We start from the raw sequence: 18,110 nt of genomic DNA on the forward strand, positions 1-18,110 counted from the left end.
TCTTTGACGTCACCGAGAAGTATCCCGTGTCTCTGTATTCTAAGACAGGTGGACCTGAAGACATCGGGCGTTTCCCCTGGCGCCGCTGGGTTCTAAAACCCGGTTCTTCACAATGGTAAGCAATGAACAGCGTCTAAGCCTCCGGTGAGTAACTTGGAAACAGCTCCTCAGGTGAGACTTAAAATATTGCCCACCAGATCATGGAGCAGGCATACAAGCGGCCAAAAATATGGCCCACATACTGACCTAGACCAATTCTGGCACTATCAGATTTCCCTAGGGTTCAGTAGGACCTTGCAAAGATGGAAATGCTGACCCTCATGTTACAACACTGACTATGTTATGTGCTACCTGTGAAAATATATTAATGTATTCTGATAAATATTAATGTATTATTGTAGAAGTAGGAATGCCACAGTGATGCAATATATTTTAGCACCAAATACCTAGATAATTTTCTATTAGTTTAGAGTATTCCTTAGCCTCAAATATGCTTCCTACGTTTTATGACTCTAGTAGGTCTACAAGCCGTGTGATTCAACGTTGTATATTTGCACATTTCTGAAAACCATAGCCTTGCTTTCCCTCCTGGCAACTGGGAGTGGATTTCTGGGAAAATAACGAGCTCAGTATTATATTCATAAATGATAGCTCCTCCTCAAAGGCAGCTTGGAATCCCTCACAGAGAGGATCCTTCCACCATCTTATTAGATAAATAATAAGGTTGTAGCACATGGTTCTACAGACTTGTATTGAAAGAAAACCTATCTGAGCTGTCCTAAATTGTACCCATTACATCATTAGACTCCCAAAAAACGTTTGTAGCGAGAGATTTTGTCAGTTGAAATGACAATTAAAAAAATTATTTTGCATTGCTGCCTGCTATTTTGCATTAAAGTCAAGTTAGACATTGGGCTTTCCAATATGTTGTGTTTTATTTTTAACAGATAGTGTAGTGGCCGGAATTCACCTCCACAGAAAGAAGGAATGGGAGACCTGGACCGAGCTCCACACAACAACCCAAGGTGGCAGAGGTAAGAGAGAGGTTTTTCCAGGGAAACTGGGCTAGAGAACAGCTCAGTGCTGGACATGGTGAATTAGCTAAAAGAGTAAATGACAACTGAATAAAGACTTTAGTTAACGTCTAACTAGGCTTATTGTTTGTGTAATACTTGCTGAATACGTGCAGAACCGCACTACGACTCCTACCGATGAGCAGGGGTACTGCTGACGAAAACTTTCTGGATCCAGTCTGATGCCTTGGGGATATTCTAAGGTAAAGAATCTATCACTAATGTTTTTTACTTTCAGATTATTATATAGTAAATGGGCTGTAAGAAAATTAAAATAGGATCTTTCATCCAACTAGTTTGTTCTCTAAGAAAATCACGTATCTCATTCTTCCATATATTTAAGGGTCTTCACTACTACTACCACTATTACTACTACTCCTATTACAACTTTTAGAATTACAACCCAAAGTTAATTCTATTCTAAATTCAAATAATTGGCTGAAACTATTTTCCCCAACAATATATTTCTCCGATGAACTTCACTTAGCTCTTCAATTATATCATTAAATTTCCTTCATGAAATATAATCCTGCGATAAAATCACCACTTTGAACAGAAACTTAGACAATAAAAAGCTTATATTTTTATTTCAAACCTGAACAAAAATGTTGCTCAATTTAAAGTAAGTTTAATGAAAAACGTTTGTGTGTGTTCAATGTACAGGTTCTGATTAAAAATCTTTTGTCCAGAGGATGTTTTTAGAAATATGTGTCCGACATTCTGTGATGCAGTTCTTTTGATAATTTATTGCCTACATGTCGAAATATTTTATGCCACGTGTACCAAAGTGCCGCTTTGTATTCTCTAAGTAGCAAATTTTAGGTAATCGCAATTTCGGTAAAGCAAAATGGTATGTAAGAATATAGTGATTCCTACAGAGTTGCAATCGCGATTAGGGAATCGTTTTAGGAAATGCTACTTCATTTATTCCTATGGTCCTACAGGCCCCTAAGTGTGAATGGTTTTGAATTACCTAATTTACAATAACCTGATTGGTAATTGCATACTAGGAAATGCAAAACCAAGGGTGCCCGGAGAATTAAGGCATCCATGAAGCACCCCCAGAAAAATGTGCACAAGTAAAGCGCAGACATGCCCCAAGGGCATGTGTGCGATACATGGCACTTTGGAAAATGCATTTTTTGTGCCTTTTCAAAAACTGCACATGATCACCATTGATTTGCAATCAATTGTAATAGCATTTCCTAAATGCCCAGTTAGCAAGTAGGAAATGCTTAGTACATGTGCTTAGAGAATTGCAAAATGTTAATCCCTATTTTGAGACACAGTTTTAGGTAATCACAAAAAATTGTGATTACCTAAAATACACTGCCAAAGCCTTTCACACATCTTGAAAGGCTATTTTGCATTTGCAAACGGTCAAATTTAGCAATTCATGCTGTCTGCAAGTGCAAAATAGGTTGACACATGGGGCCCTTAATTTGTTATGTCCATGCTGTTTTGTCTCCACATTCAGTCATTGTTCATATAAACAAATGACCATTCCCTGCCTTGTTATCTGTATTTAGATTACTACTATATTTTGCCCTCATCAATATACTGATAGAATAAAGTTTTAGTGGCTAACAAAAAATATTTAATAGGCACACATATAAAATAATCTGAAATTCAGTACAAAGAAGTTATTCCAAAATTGCATATATTATTCTAATTACAACCCTACATTTGTATCCACTTCTAGTGAAAGGTTCTAGAAACCTATAAAAAATATTACCATACGCCCTGCCAAAGTCCAACAAGTACCTCCATTTCTGTATGAGCATCAACAACCATGCCTCAGCCTTTTTGTCCTTCTATTCATTTTGCATGTAGTTTTCTCCTTTCTGCCCTGTGGTGCTTACCTTCAGAGTCCCATTTGCATTACATGGACGTACACACAAATATTAATTTTGTGGTACATTTTGAGGTTGCCCTCAAGTTTTTGAAGGGTTTTATTTAGACATGGGCAACATTTCAATAATGACAGAGTAATCTGGGTAATTTTGATATTGAGCACTACTCTTTGATGCAGAATTACCGATAAGAAGATTGAATGATTATGCCCACTCGAATAATTAGGAGTAATTTGGGTTAAAAAATCCTACTGCAAGGACACGTTAGGCAATTTGTGTTCTGTTGCATGTAGTGCTAGTTCTCTAAATAAATGCCGAATTGCTCTTCTCACATAATTCTGCATAATCTTGTGGAATTTATGTGTAATTCAATTTGATTACACTACACGAAATTATGCGATTTACGCCCATCCATAGTTTTATTACAGAAGAACACTGTGAGATGTTGATAAGAGCCAGACCATCTTGAAAGTATTAACCTCTGGTTTAGAACTGCCCACGATAGTCACCACTGGTCTAGTACAAATCAAATAGAGAAAGGAAAAGAGTTCTGAAGTAAAAATGTAGTAAATGTCCCCCTCTGTCTCTCTTCTTCAGGCAAGAACAAAAAAATAAACACACTGGTATGCATGCACACACAGACATATACATTAACACTTTTGCTTTAAGGCCGATTGCTGACTGAATTGGCGTTAAGCCTACAATAACCTGTTCTTAAGAGTGGACGAACCAGAACAAGTAATTGTCTTTAGATGTGCAGGAAAAAACAAGCAAAAGTATCATTAGCCAGTTCACATGGGTAACTGATTGTTCCAAACAGAGAACACATTTTTACTGATAGCAGTTAAATACCTGCTTAATCTGCCCCCCCATCTCGCTCACCACACAGTTAAGTACATCAGCAACATTTTCTTAAATTTAATGTAAAGAACAGTAATAAGTACTTCATGTTAACATGCCGAACAAATGTGAAGCACACGCGTAATTTGCCTAGGAAATTGAATAGCAACCTTACTTGCGTCAACCATAATAAATGTTCTCTAACGTTCGTGTCAAACAGAATCAGCTGACATGAAAAGATACATTTTTGTACGGTTATAATAATATATTAAGATGTAACATTAGAAATAAACCATGTTTCCATGGTGACACTACAAATTGAACTAGATTTTCCGTCCATGCTCACAAATTACAACGCTCAAGGTATTGTGCGTCTCGCTTTGGCGCCCACAGGTGACTGATTAAAAACTCACAGCCCTTGTTCAAACGATTCCAAAATGAATTAAAAGCTGAGCGCAGACATTTTGACAAATCCCACCCAGAAACTGCCTTGGGTTTTAAAAAAGAGCGCAAACATTAAGATCAATCTGGCTACCTTTGAGATCGTTCTCCTGATTCTTGGCATCACCCAGAACTCTGAAGCTTTTCTGGAGTGAGCTCTTGGCACCGTCCTTCATAGTTCCCTGGGGACCACTTGCCTGTTGATGGAGAACAAAGGACAAGTTATTGGTGCTCTGCCCTTAAGCACACTTCATCATTCACAATAAGCACATCAGTTGTAGGGCTACGCAAAGATATCACTACACAAGCTTTGGAGAGTTCCGCATGAATCACACACCCATTGCTCACGTACTTTCCTGATTTTCCTAGGTGTAACGAGGAGAGGCACACACATATTGTTGTAAATCTATAGGTTTATTTCCATAAGCAAAGGAGCCCATGTCCCTGACCACATGCCGATAGGAAAACTCCAACTAACCAGATCAGGTTGGAGAGTTTTCCTTAAAGCTGCGGGCTCGAACATGGAAATTCCGGAAACAAACACAATATTGAAAATACCCAGAGGTAGGCACACAGATGCATGCCCAGCAACAGAAAGGTGCACAAAGATACACTTACAAATTTAAATACAGTGCGCATCGGGGCACGTAGCCACTTTAACATCATAAGCACATGTTTCATCAACTTCCCTTAACATAGAAAAAAAAGGTACAGATTCCAGACACAATAATCGCAAACAGAAGTCCTTGTACTTGGATGGTAGTTTTGTGTTATGAACTGGCCTCACCTCTTTGTTCTCTGAGAACATGGGCTCATGATGGCCCACCACCGCAGAAGAAGCAGAACCTCTAACTAATAAACTAGGTCGAATGGCAACATCAAAATTTGAGGAACAGCAGAAGAAGCACCCTTGCCCATCCACAACAAACTTTCCACAGCCTCCGAGACTTTATTAAAATTATGACTTTCTACCTACCCCTTCTCTGGAAAATATTAATTTCTATGTAGAACCATACCAAGCACAAACTACATGTTGTGCCTGTGGTTTCCGTAATTTTTTTAATTACACATACTTGGGCCAAAAAACGACATGACACCCTTTTACCCAATGGTATGTGTTGGTATCTTTGGTAGCTGCATGGCAACACTGAGAAAATAAAAGTATCAGAACACTTGTTGACACATTCCATAGAGAGACAATGAAAGCAATCGAAGAAAATACATCACTTGGAAACATTGATCAATACATACGCATCACACATTTATCTTTCACGCCAAAGTATGGATTAATTCAAGTGTTAGACATAATACCAACATATTTGGCATTTCTAATGAATAAATGTCAATAAATACATCTGGTCAATGAGATACCCAGAGTTTTGTTTGTAATGTAAGTTTACACATGCTGCAGTGACTGAGCTACACTCATTCTGGTTAAACACAAACATATGCTACCTGGGAGGATCCTGTATTTAAAGCATGTCGTGAGAGAAAACAGTGTAGATAAACTGTGTGGGAATGTACCATTTTTGAGGTGGTTTCCCCATGTTTTCTTGACTGATGCTGACAGTTTTTAAACTCTGCACACTAGGGCATTTCTGCCCAGGCCCCAGTGTATGTGCTCTGATCACTCCAAAACACGACAGAATTAGCTAACTTCTAATTGGGATACTTAACATCCCAGTAAGTCCATGCAGTGCAGAAAAATACACCATAGAAAGTTTAAAATCACCACTGGACTGACGCACATGTTATTCCATCCAATAGGCTGACACAGAAAACATACCTTCAAGTATTCCTATGTAACCTGACTACTATAGTTTTTAAACCATAGGCAATCCTGTCAAATTAACAATTTTTGATAAGATAAAAGTCTACTTTTAAATAATGAATAAGTCACCCATAAGATAAGTGACGTAGTATTTAAAAGTGGTGCAAACAAGAATTTAGTTTTTGGCATGCACCTAACGTGAAAAGCCCCAAAAAGCTATGTTCCCTTTGAAAGGCTGTAGCTGTTCCCATGAGAAAAATTAAAGCATAGATAAAACACTATTTCCACTAACTCAGGTTTGGGATATGCTGCAGAAAGGATTTAACCACTGCTTTTGATATTTATGAAAGCTCCAATTCATTGATGAAGTTGGATTTTTGATAAATATTCTGAAAAAGAAACTTTTAAAAAGATAGACTTTATCAGTGTTTCCCCTTAGTGAGGTCTGAAAATTTCTCCCAGAGCACACTCAAGACTTAGCCGGTTTGGCAGGAAGACCTATGTGTCAGGTATATGACTGCACTAAGCTCAGGAAGGGCAGCAGTGGAGAGTTTGGGAATTTGAAAGGGAGAGCCCTGTCTATTAATAGTTGAGTGTAAAGGAAGACCTGGTGAAGAGAAGCTTTTGTTCCCTGGGCCAACTGTAGCCAACACGACACCAGCCCGGTGGGAAAGGAAGCTGATAAAATAACTGTTTTAGTGGGGGGAAGGAGCAGGGGACTGTTTCCATAAACATATGCTTGGCTGGTATACCATAAACCTCCAGGAGCAGAGGGGTGCAGCCATTGTGCATTTTATTCATAATAACACAGTGGAAGATTTGCAGTAAGTCAAACAGAATGTGCAGCCATAATGGGAAAGGATGACCTAGAAACTCTTTTCTCTTTTGTTATGGAGTGTCCAGGAGTCACCCCTTCCCACTGGCTCATGAATCCTACACGATTGGCACCTTACCCACAGCTCATCAGAAGGCATCCGGATCTGAGAAAGAACCAAAGAGGACTGGACCTGCTATCTGTAACCTGTAAGGAGACCTGAGGGGTTGGACCTGCACCCACATGTACCCAAGACTGAGAATTGGACCCCAAGAGTCAATTGGCTGCCCGCCTCTGTGCCTACGGGGACACAAAAACCTGCACTATGCTTGTGTGCTAAAGGGCCCAGCAGACCAGTAGCAACTCACCCCAGAGTAGACTCTGCTGGTGGCCCCTGATAGATTGAATATTGTCCTCTACGTGTTGTCCCTGAAACCCAGGGAACCTTAGAAAAGACCACGAGCAGCTACACTGCAAAGTCTGAAAAGTTTGGACTTTTACGACCTCTGGACCATAACCGAGACATCGCAGACTTTGTCAGATACAGCTTTAAGTATGACCCACTGAAGCATTTTGAGCTCCATACAAAATACTAAGTCAGAAGGTGGAAATCTTAATCAGGTGAAGGCTTGCAAAGTATTCAACTGACAAGAGGACTTCAGTGGGCACAAAAGTTGTATTCTAGCAACACTTTGTCCAACAGCTAGCTGACTTCTGCCTTCAAGGGGATATCCCCAGATATAGCCAACAGCCTTCCTCACTGGAGATTTTTAACTTCTATTTCTAAAGTAAAATCTTTGACTGGGAAAACCCGATTGGGGTAGCCGACCTCCACTCAATTGCAGTTGGCCTGAAATCACAACTAGGTCTTGGTCAACCATCAACATCTATGTCTAATTGGCGTTTTACCTTATCCATATCTAGGTTCCCAATGTGAACCATTCAAAAATTGTAACAAAACCATTATTACAATACATAGTTGATGTAAAAAGGACTTTAGTGACTTTCTGCCCAACTGGGCGCGGAGGACTACATCTTCCAGGCTACTCTTTGCACCACCTGTTGCCGCTTGTGGGAGGAGGAGGAGGAGGAGGAGGAGGAGGAGGAGGAGGGAGAGATGCTATATAGCTTGTTTAGGGACCCTGCAGTGCAGGGTCCCTTTGATTTTCTGCCTGTCTGGGATGGTAGGACTACACCTCCCATGCTACTTGTGTACCACCTGCTGCTTGTTGAGGGAGAAGGAGGAGAAATAGGAGGAAGAGGAAGGGCCGAATCGATTCATAGCATGTTTAGAGACCCTGCTACATGGGACTCCTGTGACTTTCTTCTTGCCTGGGAGGAGAGGACTCCCCTCCCAGGCTCCAATGTGCACCACCTTTTGTGAGAGGAGGAGCAAGAGAAAATGGAGGAGAAGAAATCACTATATAGTGCATTTAGTGACCCTGCAGCGCAGGACTCCTATGACTTTCAGCCTGCCTCGGAGGAAAGGACTAATCCTTCCAGGCTATTATGTGCTCCATCTGTTACCTTTTGTGGAAGGAAGAGGCAGAGGAGGAAGCTCTATATAGCATGTTTAGTGACTATGCAGTGCAGGACTCCTGCTTGGATGGGGAGGACTACAACTCCCAGGCTACTCTGTGCAACACCTGCTGCCTGTTGTGGGAGGAGGAAGATGAAGTGCTAAATAGCGCGTTTCGTGACTCTGCAGCACAAGATGCACCTGGACTGTGTCCAGACAAAGACTGGGCCAATAATTAGCCCATCTGCACCTGTAAGAGCCTGGAAGAGTCTGGGATGGACCACCCCCTGCATTCTCCACTTCTGGATTACCTCAGTATCCTACAATGGTTAATAGAAAGACCCTCAATGTTTCATCATGTTATTCCTAAAAAACAAGGAGCCTCCTTGTCAGTTGGTTACTTCTTAGCACTTGCAGTTGGGGTCTTGGATGCAAAAATTGCAATAGTGGCGAAATAGCTTGTTAGCCCTACGTCAATTACATATAGCAGCTTGGACACTTTATATAATAGGTGTTTATCAATGGACACTAGTCCTGATATCAGAGAGTCTCCGCACGCTATTGACCCTTGTATCTCCAATGCCCATTTAGTAATTGAATCTGTGGAGGAAGCCATCAACACAGTCGCCACTGCCATGCAATCTGGTGGGAATGTAACCAAGAAGGCTACAATAACAGAAACTGGATCTTTCTTTCTTAGGCGAACCTGGCCCTCACAGTTCAAGTAATCTCTTTCACAGCTTTACAGAACACCCTATTAGATAAGTTAATACCACAATTATTTGTCGCCCTTGAGCCAGCTTTGATCACCTTCATTAATACCTTTCAACAAATGAAGCAAGGTTGATAGCACTTATAAATATTTTAACTGGATGAAGACTATTTCGGCTTCATTACCAGTTTACATCCATCCTCACCCCTTAGTGTCAGGTGCTGCTGCTTCTAATGTGACTAAGAAGCAGAATGCCATGAGTGGCACTACATATGGAATTGCTTCCTCTGTCTTTGCTCCCCCATCGGTATCCAAGTCCATAGCCCTAATTATTAGGGCTACTAATTCTTCTACTGTTATCTTAAACAATAATTCCACACTTCCTTCTGTGAATCTACCCCACACAGCCACTCCATTTTTATGGTTCTAACCAATGTCCCTAAAAGTAGAGTAAATTAATCATTTCAACAATTAAAAAGTAAAACGGTACTTTGACTGCACAAACAGCTGAGGGTGTCTTATCTTTTGGTGAATTATATGGTAAATGTTGGAAGGGTCCACTGGATACAGGACTCCATTAAGCCTTCTAACGGTGGCTGTGTGATAATTAATTTTCACACCCCCTCTTCTGTTTGTGATTTGTAAAAGGCTTTAAACCTGGTTAGCTATTCCAATAGTATCATAAAAGCTGTTCCATTGGGTTTCGTTTATAAACCTAAGCTCTCACCCATGATGGTACCACTAGGAGCAGCAACCTGGGTTAAAAATAATTTCTCTGGCATTTGATTCTCCAATCACTTTAATGCCCTTGAAGACTTGGAAGAGGTTGATTGTTTTGCCGCTTGCCACATTACACTTTTCATGCCGGCAATCCCCTCCGCATCCGGCAGAGTGAAAAGAAGCTTGCTTATTTGAGTTTCAACTTCACTCAATTGTTAAGTTAGCTGATTGCCCATTGATCCCATTAACATTCAGCGGATGTCATTAAAAAGAGGAACACATTTTAACACTGTAATTTTTAATTTTTATAACAACAGTTTTGAGAAAAATAATATGGAAAAGTTGATCCCTTTACTTAATTTTTCCGATACTTAGGACAATTAGGAAGCAGATCAACCTAGCCATTGGTGTTTACCTAACTTTGCTGGTGATTTTGATGCCAAGATTAATCTGGAGCTGTTATTGAGTGAATCTGATCTATATACACATACCATTAAAGGGTTTTCTGCATTAAAGGACAACTGAAATAAAGAGGGACTTTTCCTCTGCAATTGTATTACTGAGAGAAACTGACTGGATGCCCATGGGATGAAGATTTACCATACCACTCATAAGGCTACATTTTTGGCAGGGGGTGTTCAATTGTTATTGATTGCATTTTATGACATGTAATTTATCATACAACCTTGTCATGTCATATATCAAACCTTCTAATTCCAGTGAACATGAGACATTATTATCATCTTTAAAGTTTCTTCTGTCTTAATTAAGTCAAATTGACAAGATGCATCATTAAGCAGAAGTTAGAGAGAGTGGTTGAAGGTTGAACTGGGCTCCAGTAAACCCTTTCTCTATCCACAGGAATCTCATTCTCAATAATTCTAATAAATACATTTAATTGTGTCTGACCACAACCAACAATTTTGAGGTTTTAGTCCGTGACTCCTTCAGGCACATTTGCAACTTGATATGTACATTTTTAACTGTAGACCATGCTGCTCCAATGAACAATGGCCACAGATGGGTTAATAGTGCATGCTCATAGGGTAACAGGAACTGAAAAAACAGAGTGAGTCTAGCAGAACACAGACTACAATGTATAGAAACTATTATGGCAAGAGAACATTAATTAAAAAATAGGGATGACATACTTTAATACGGGTTAACAAAAAATACTAGTTAATTCTGGATTGCTTTTAATCTCAATAAAAACTCAAGCTTAGACCTACCTAACCCCAAAGATGACTGGCTCCAACACTTCCCCAATACATATGTTGAAGACTGTTCACTCACTCTTGTTCATCAGCAGTGTATTTTTCAGTCTAGCATTTCCAAGATCTTTTCTTACTCTGAATTAGGCAGGCAGTTTTTAGTAGCCCCTCCAGAAAAGAGGGTGGCCAAGACGGGGACCCTATGGACCATTTTAAAAGTAATATTGATCTCTGGGGGCCAGTTGTTGTTAGGGTAATTATTGCTTCCATTGAAGCCAAGATCCTGCACTCTTGACCCCAATCAATAATAGTCCATAGGTTTAGGAAAGGCAGCAGGAAATATCAGCATTGATGTTGCCCTGTTTCTTTGATAGATCCAGTGGTAAAAGTAGCAGAACGGGTCATTATAGAAAGGATCCTGAGCTGGGCAGAGGACAAGGAGTTTTCACTGAGCTTCAATATGGTTTTAGCTCTGGCTGGGTACAATATAAGAATGTCATGACCATCATCTTATAATTGAGAAGTATAGTATCATCAAAGGGCTTACTACCCTTGGCCCTCATTGACTTGAGTTTGGCCTTTGACCAAGTAAACAGCTGAAAATGTTGGTTGATCTTAGCTGTTATGGGCATTGGCCAGGCATTATTACTTGTTTGCAACAACTGCACAGTGATTTAACTGCAAATGTTTGCTACAATACAAAGGGTGGCTGTACAGAGACTTTTAAACTAGCCAGGTGTTTTTGGCAAGGGTCTGTGTTAGCTCCTATTTTATTTATTGTATATATTAATGATCTAGAATCACTTTCAACAGGGTACAACTATGTTCCCTGCATTGGTAATTGCTTAATTTCTATTATACTGAATGCAGACAATGCATTTGTATTGGCTGGGACAGGTAATACCATAAAACGTTTACTTGATGGATTTGTTACTTATACGGATGGTAGGGATGTTAGTGCCAATTTTGCCAAGACGTTTGTTATGCTTCCTTGTCCAAAACAAGCCAAATCAAGAATAGTTCATATCAAAGGTCATTACTTTGAGAAGACTAAGGCTTTAGGAGTGGTCTTTGATAATAGATGTTCTTTGGAGATATATTTCTAGATTTAAATGTAGGTCCTTTTTATAATCATTCTCGTGTGTATCTGGCTTTGCAATAAAATAGGCAGAACCATACACATCACATTCTGATACTATTTGATTTCGAATGTGTTTCTGTTGTTGGTTTTGATGCTAGTGCTTGAGGGTACATAAATCCTGGCCCTCTACAAACAGAAGAAAACAAATTCTACCATTGCTTTTATCCATCTCTCAAAGTTGCCCACACTTCTACTGCCCTGAAGAGTTTGGGATTTTCTAACTGAGGGACAGAATCCAGTGATCACATCTCTTGCTATGGATCTTCATTTGGGTTAATCAATGCACCACCTTGAACAGATTGGTAATTAAAAATCCATTATCTATGGAGGACCATAGAAAGTCGAGATGGCTATTTTATGTAAAGTCTCTTTGTTTAGAACTGGGTAGACCTTAATTATATGGCCATCCAGAAAATATTATAAAGAAAGACAAGTCGTGGGCTAGGACATCTTCTTATAATCATAGAACACAGAAGAAAGAATCATTATAATGATCTAAATCATCTACTAAGGCATACATTATGTGTAAGACATCTTTATTGATGGTTTGATGGAACCATATCTTTTTAATTTACATGATCCATAGGATAATTTTTTGTTGACCCATTTCAGGACGGGGTTTATAGAATATACTCTTTCATTCCTAAAGAGTAGAAGCAGGTAAGATGGTGCTTGCCTTTGTCCTTTTGATAATGTTTCTTTTTGAACCAAATGTAGTTTATGTTAATCTGCAAATTTTGTATCCTTCCTCATCATAACTTCCTTGTACCCATTGTAAAACAGACACATTTTGAGCAATGAAGGACACCACTTCTTTAATTACAATTGCTTAATTCACCCTAGATGTTTTTGCTATTAGCTTGCTATGTAATATTTGATTTTTTTTTTGTTTTATCGCTTTTATGGCTTTTCAAACCGAATAAGGATTATTTGAATTGATTCGATGTAAAAGTAAGTAATTAAAAGTAAAACAGAAGATGGACATAAGAAAAGGATCAAATAGCACAATTAGGCTTAATAAACATTACAACTAGTTGCATAGATTTAATTTGTTTTCTGTTTTTTGGAGTCATTCACTCAAGATTTACTGTTTATTTCGGAATCTTAGTTTACTCTAAAATCATTTACCTTTCGGGAATAATGGCAGACTCATTGTGATTTGCACTCAGAATCTACCTTTAGCATCATTGCACCAGATTTTCAGACTGTGTAGTTGGAGTACTTTTTGATTAGCATATTAGGATAAAACATGATGCTAAATTATGGAATAGCAACACATATTTTAAACTCTAGGAGCCATATTCACAGAAATTGTGCAAATATATGCATCATTGTAGATTTATGAGTTACACAAGTTTAGACATTTTTAGTGATATGTTAAACCCTGTATGTATGCTTGTCTATAAAAATCATAATTAAAGGTGTACATAAAGTCCTTCATCAATACTCAGTTGACTTTGTGAGAATGTGTAAAAATTCACAAAACTGGAGGAATGTTGGTGATAGTAAATTCAATATGGTAGTAAAAATGTCCATTGATCTCGAATATGTGATTCAGTATAAGGGAATGTCCATAGACAGACCAATTTTATGTTCACGTAATTCCCAAACAGGTTTGCAAAAACCATTGTCAATAGATGGTGTCAGCAATTTCATGCTTGTATCCATAGTGTTATCTGTATTAACATCATCCTTCACACCTACATTTTCGATATAGGCCAAAAGCATCCATGGATTTTACCAGCTAAATCAAAAAATCAAATGAATAATAATAATAATACACATGCATTTCATTTTGATTAAAAACACTATTTTTCTAATTGATGCATATTGTACCTGTAATCTATTTCGTAAAACCTATTAGCTATGATTAGTTACACCCAATTAAGGGCCTCATTAGGATGGCGGACGGACCTGCGTCCGTCCGCCACCCCCTAGGTGGAGGGACCGCTCGCAGGGGCAGCTGTGGTCCCTCCGGTGCAATTAGGATGTGACCGCCACACTGGCGGTCACATCCTCCAGGCCCATAGGAATGAATGGGGAATACCGATTCGGTTTACCGAATTTTACCGATTCGTTAAAATTTACTAAATTATTTGCTACATATCATTTACCGATTCTAAAATACCGAATCAGTAAAATTCTGTATTTTAGAATCGGTAAATGATATTTACCTACATCTGGCCCTTGGAGACTATTTAACCCCACCGGCAAAGACTACATTCTTTCCATACCCACACAATTCTTTCTTTTGAAAAGACTACATCCAAGTTGACAAACAATACGTCCCAGCTACCTCCTCACCTACTATAGAGTCAATACTTGTCTCAAATCACGCTTGTATTTCACTCCTTTATGATATGTCATGCAGCACCACATAGACCAAAATATGGAGATGAATGAACTCCTTACTAAAGACCCTGAATTAAGAGAAACAGTTAAAAACAAAATCAAGAACTACATGGAATTCAAAAGGGACTCCAGCCCCAATCCCCCAAATCATTTGGGATGCCATGAAATGCACAATATGGGTCACATGATTAAACTTATGGCTAAGAAAAACAAGCTTGACAATAACAACCTCACCTAACCAGAACTCAAAATAAAAACATTAGAACAAGGACATAAACTCTCCAAGGACAAGTCACAACTAAGCATTGGGGGCGTGGCCACGAGCCGAGCATGGCGGACGTGATTTGAAGTAGCTCCGTCCATCGCCCGCAATATAAGCTAATTATCTGACTCACCGTGTTCCCCGGCCACCCAATTGATCCCCGAAAACGCCGTGAACGAGGTGAACAATCGGAAACCAACTGCGAGCCCCGACATCCACCCAGGAGCGAGCACGACGACTGGCACCAGCGAGGCCTAGATCCCCGATGCGAGCCACGGCCTAAAGTTGTGGGGCAAGCCGGCCTTGGTGAGTCCTGCCGAAACTGCAGTGCACGGGAACCATCTGTGCGGGGCAGCGCCTTGCGGCGACTGTGCGGCCGGAGTGTGACTGCACCAGTATCGTCGCTGCCCACGCAACTGTTGTAAGTGCGGAGCGGGGTAGCTGTGTTCCCGGAGCCGGCAGCGGAGGAATCCTGGGGTGATTAAGCGCGGCGTCTGGAGCACCGGGGCAAGGAAGTAACGTGACGGTGAGAACCTGGTGTGAGAGCAGCTGAATCGCTGAAAACTGGTCCGGTGGCCTGATTGCCGCTGGAGAATACCTGTGAGCCTGGACAGGTAGAGGCGTGCGTCGCTGCAGGCGGACTGAATCGAGGGGCGCCATTTTAAGCTTACCGCGCTGGCCGCCATTACAACGCTGGGACAGGAAAGATCTCCCTACGGCCAGCACAGACGCCGGAGTGTGACACCGTTTAGCGCACTGAAACACCAACGCGGTGCAGGGACCTTGCGCAGTGCCAGACACGGTCCAAAAACAGGTCCGTTTCGTACCACGGAGAACCACTGCTGGTGGGACCAGAGCGTGAGATAGTGCCTGAGATGGGACAAGGGGAAGCAGCCTCCTGCTTGTAAACTGTACAGCTCCTGGGAGTGCTGTGTACAGCGACCGACGGATCCTTCGGCTGTTGCGTGGCGCCAGGCCTTTGCGAGGAGAACAGCGGAACACCTGGCGAACATCGAATAGCGTCGCTAATGGAGCCTGTCAATTGAGCCGGACGCGACCCTGACGATCTTTGGTGCACCTGCCCCCGCACATATACAAGCAACTGTGGGAAATTCTGTGGTCTCTGAGTGTGCGGTAGTTGAAGGGACACTATACATACATTGGCACCAAGCAAACAAGAGTGACTTTGCCACCGCCACCCTGCAGACGAGGGCCATGGGAAAGCACAGGGCCAAGGTGCAAGATCACGGCACTAACGCAGACATTCAATCCACTGGGTCGGAGGATCCGCTGGCCTCCTCCAACATGTAGATCATTCCACCGACAGGCAAGTGCACGCAGGACGCTAAACTTGACCTTATACTGGCCGAAATAAAGGCATCCAGGGAGGCACTAGAGTTGCGTATGGACAACATGGCGACTGGCCTGTCGCTCCTCAGGGCAGATCACAACAAGCTAGCAGAAAAGGTCTCGGAACATAAGATTGCGCTTGATGACCTGATACCGCAACAGACGGATCACTCCACGAAAATAGAAAATATGGAGAAACAGATTATGCTGCTCTTGGACAAGATGGACGATGCAGAAGGGCGGGCCCGCCGCAACAACGTGCAAATTTTGGGAATACCGGAGCGCAGTGAGGGGAGGAACCCCACGCAATTCGTTGAGGACTGGCTGAAGAAGATTGTGGGTCCACAAGATCTTACCCCGCTGTACAGTGTGGAGAGGGCGCACAGGATGCCAGCAAAACCACCTAGGCCCGGAGCACCGCCACACCCGCTAATAGCACGCCTTTTACATTATAAGGACAGAGACTCAGTGCTGAGAGTGGCGAGAGAAAAAGCACCGCTGAGATATGAAGATAAGACCATCTCAGTATACCCAGACTTCACCCCGGCAGTGCAGAGGGCCAGGTCAATATTTCTGGGGGTAAAGCGCAAACTGCGGGACAGAAATATGAAATACGCCCTGCTGTTTCCAGCTCGCCTCAAAATAATATATGAAAACAAGTCATATTTCTTTGACACACCTGAAGAAGCGGCAGAGTGGATGGAAGTAGCGCTGTCACAGACAAATAAGCAAGACCCGTTTGAATAGGACCAGGGCGGAGGACCTTCGCGCCAAGGGGAACAACAACGGACTGACACGAATGAAGAGCGCGTGAAGGGGTCAACAGCAAGTGGAGGGACAACGTCGGCCCGATCTGGGAAGACAACGGAGATAGGTCAGCTGACAGAGGCTGCACTGGCAGCACATGACGCGAGAGGCAAATCAGATATGGGCAGCCGCTCCGGCACACACACTGAGGTATCGGGCTCGGCTGATAGCCTGCAGCTCTTTCCCAAAATCACGGCCCAAGTGGCGAATGAATTCTGATCATACCATTAGAAGACTCCGGTTGATAAAGTATGAAATTGGTGCAGGGGGCGGAGGGGGTGACCGGGGGAGGGGGACGCACTAGCTTAGAGCAACACCAACAGGCTCTGGGCAGGTGTAAGTGGATTGCACCCCCCCAACGCATAGACATGATCCGGTTTAACCTTTGCCCATGTTGAGCAACAGTGTGTGGACCCTGGGGTTTTTCGCTGGGGACCTTGAAGTTAAGGGGTTACACGTTGTTTTGGCACTTGGGTCACTGCATATCATACACACAATCTTTCTGGTACAGAGCCCGCTGACTACACCTGCCGCAGACCGAAATGGGGACTCTTAACACCTACAAAATGTGCACCTGGAATGTACGAGGTATGGGGTCCGTCCACAAGAGACATAGACTTTTGGCACAACTCAACCGGAGGAATGTTATGATAGCTTGCCTCCAAGAGACTCATCTGAACAGTGCAGAGAGAGTGAAACTAATCAAAAATTGGAAGGGACAGTTGTTTGCTATCTCTTATTCTGTGTTCTCGAGAGGGGCAGCTGTATGGCTCAGGAACTCGGTTCCCTTTAAGCTGGTGGAAAAGAGACTGGACACAGAGGGTAGATACGTATTCCTCCGTGGGATGTTGGATGGCTCCCCTGTTGTGATTGGCAGTATTTATGCGCCGAACTCAGGCCAATCGGACTTTTTGACTACCATAAATAGAGTGTTGGCGGACTGGGCAGAATATCATTGGATTATAGGTGGGGACTTTAATGCAGTATTGGACATATCCCTAGACGGGTCACACCCGCCTCTACAGGCCACAGAGAGCAGGCGACAGGCTGACGCGCTTGCGCAGTGGGCGGAGGGATGGAATCTGGCTGACGCATGGCGATGTAAACACTTGCTGAATAGGGAGTATACCTTCTACTCCCCGCCCCATAGGCTACACACCAGGATAGACCACGTCTTTTGCGCTAAAACATTGTTGGGGGTGGTGACCATAGCAGAACATATCGGCAAGACTTTCTCTGACCAC

The 18,110-nt window shown here is 41.9% G+C and overlaps 1 protein-coding gene across 7 annotated transcripts in view; it reads right to left on the reverse strand.

Annotated features, from left to right (window-relative positions):
• LAMA2 (laminin subunit alpha 2) overlaps positions 1–18,110 on the reverse strand; it is a 3,858,378-nt gene that overhangs the window by 694,815 nt on the left and 3,145,453 nt on the right. For all 7 annotated transcript variants that reach the window (XM_086927001.1, XM_086926997.1, XM_086927002.1 and 4 more), the window contains one exon: positions 4,302–4,404. In XM_086927001.1, the coding sequence (XP_086783127.1) occupies positions 4,302–4,404 (103 nt within the window). The remainder of the gene's footprint in view (positions 1–4,301; positions 4,405–18,110) is intronic.

This window comes from Lissotriton vulgaris, chromosome 6, assembly GCF_964263255.1.
Source record: "Lissotriton vulgaris chromosome 6, aLisVul1.2, whole genome shotgun sequence".
NCBI classification, from domain to species: domain Eukaryota; kingdom Metazoa; phylum Chordata; class Amphibia; order Caudata; family Salamandridae; genus Lissotriton; species Lissotriton vulgaris.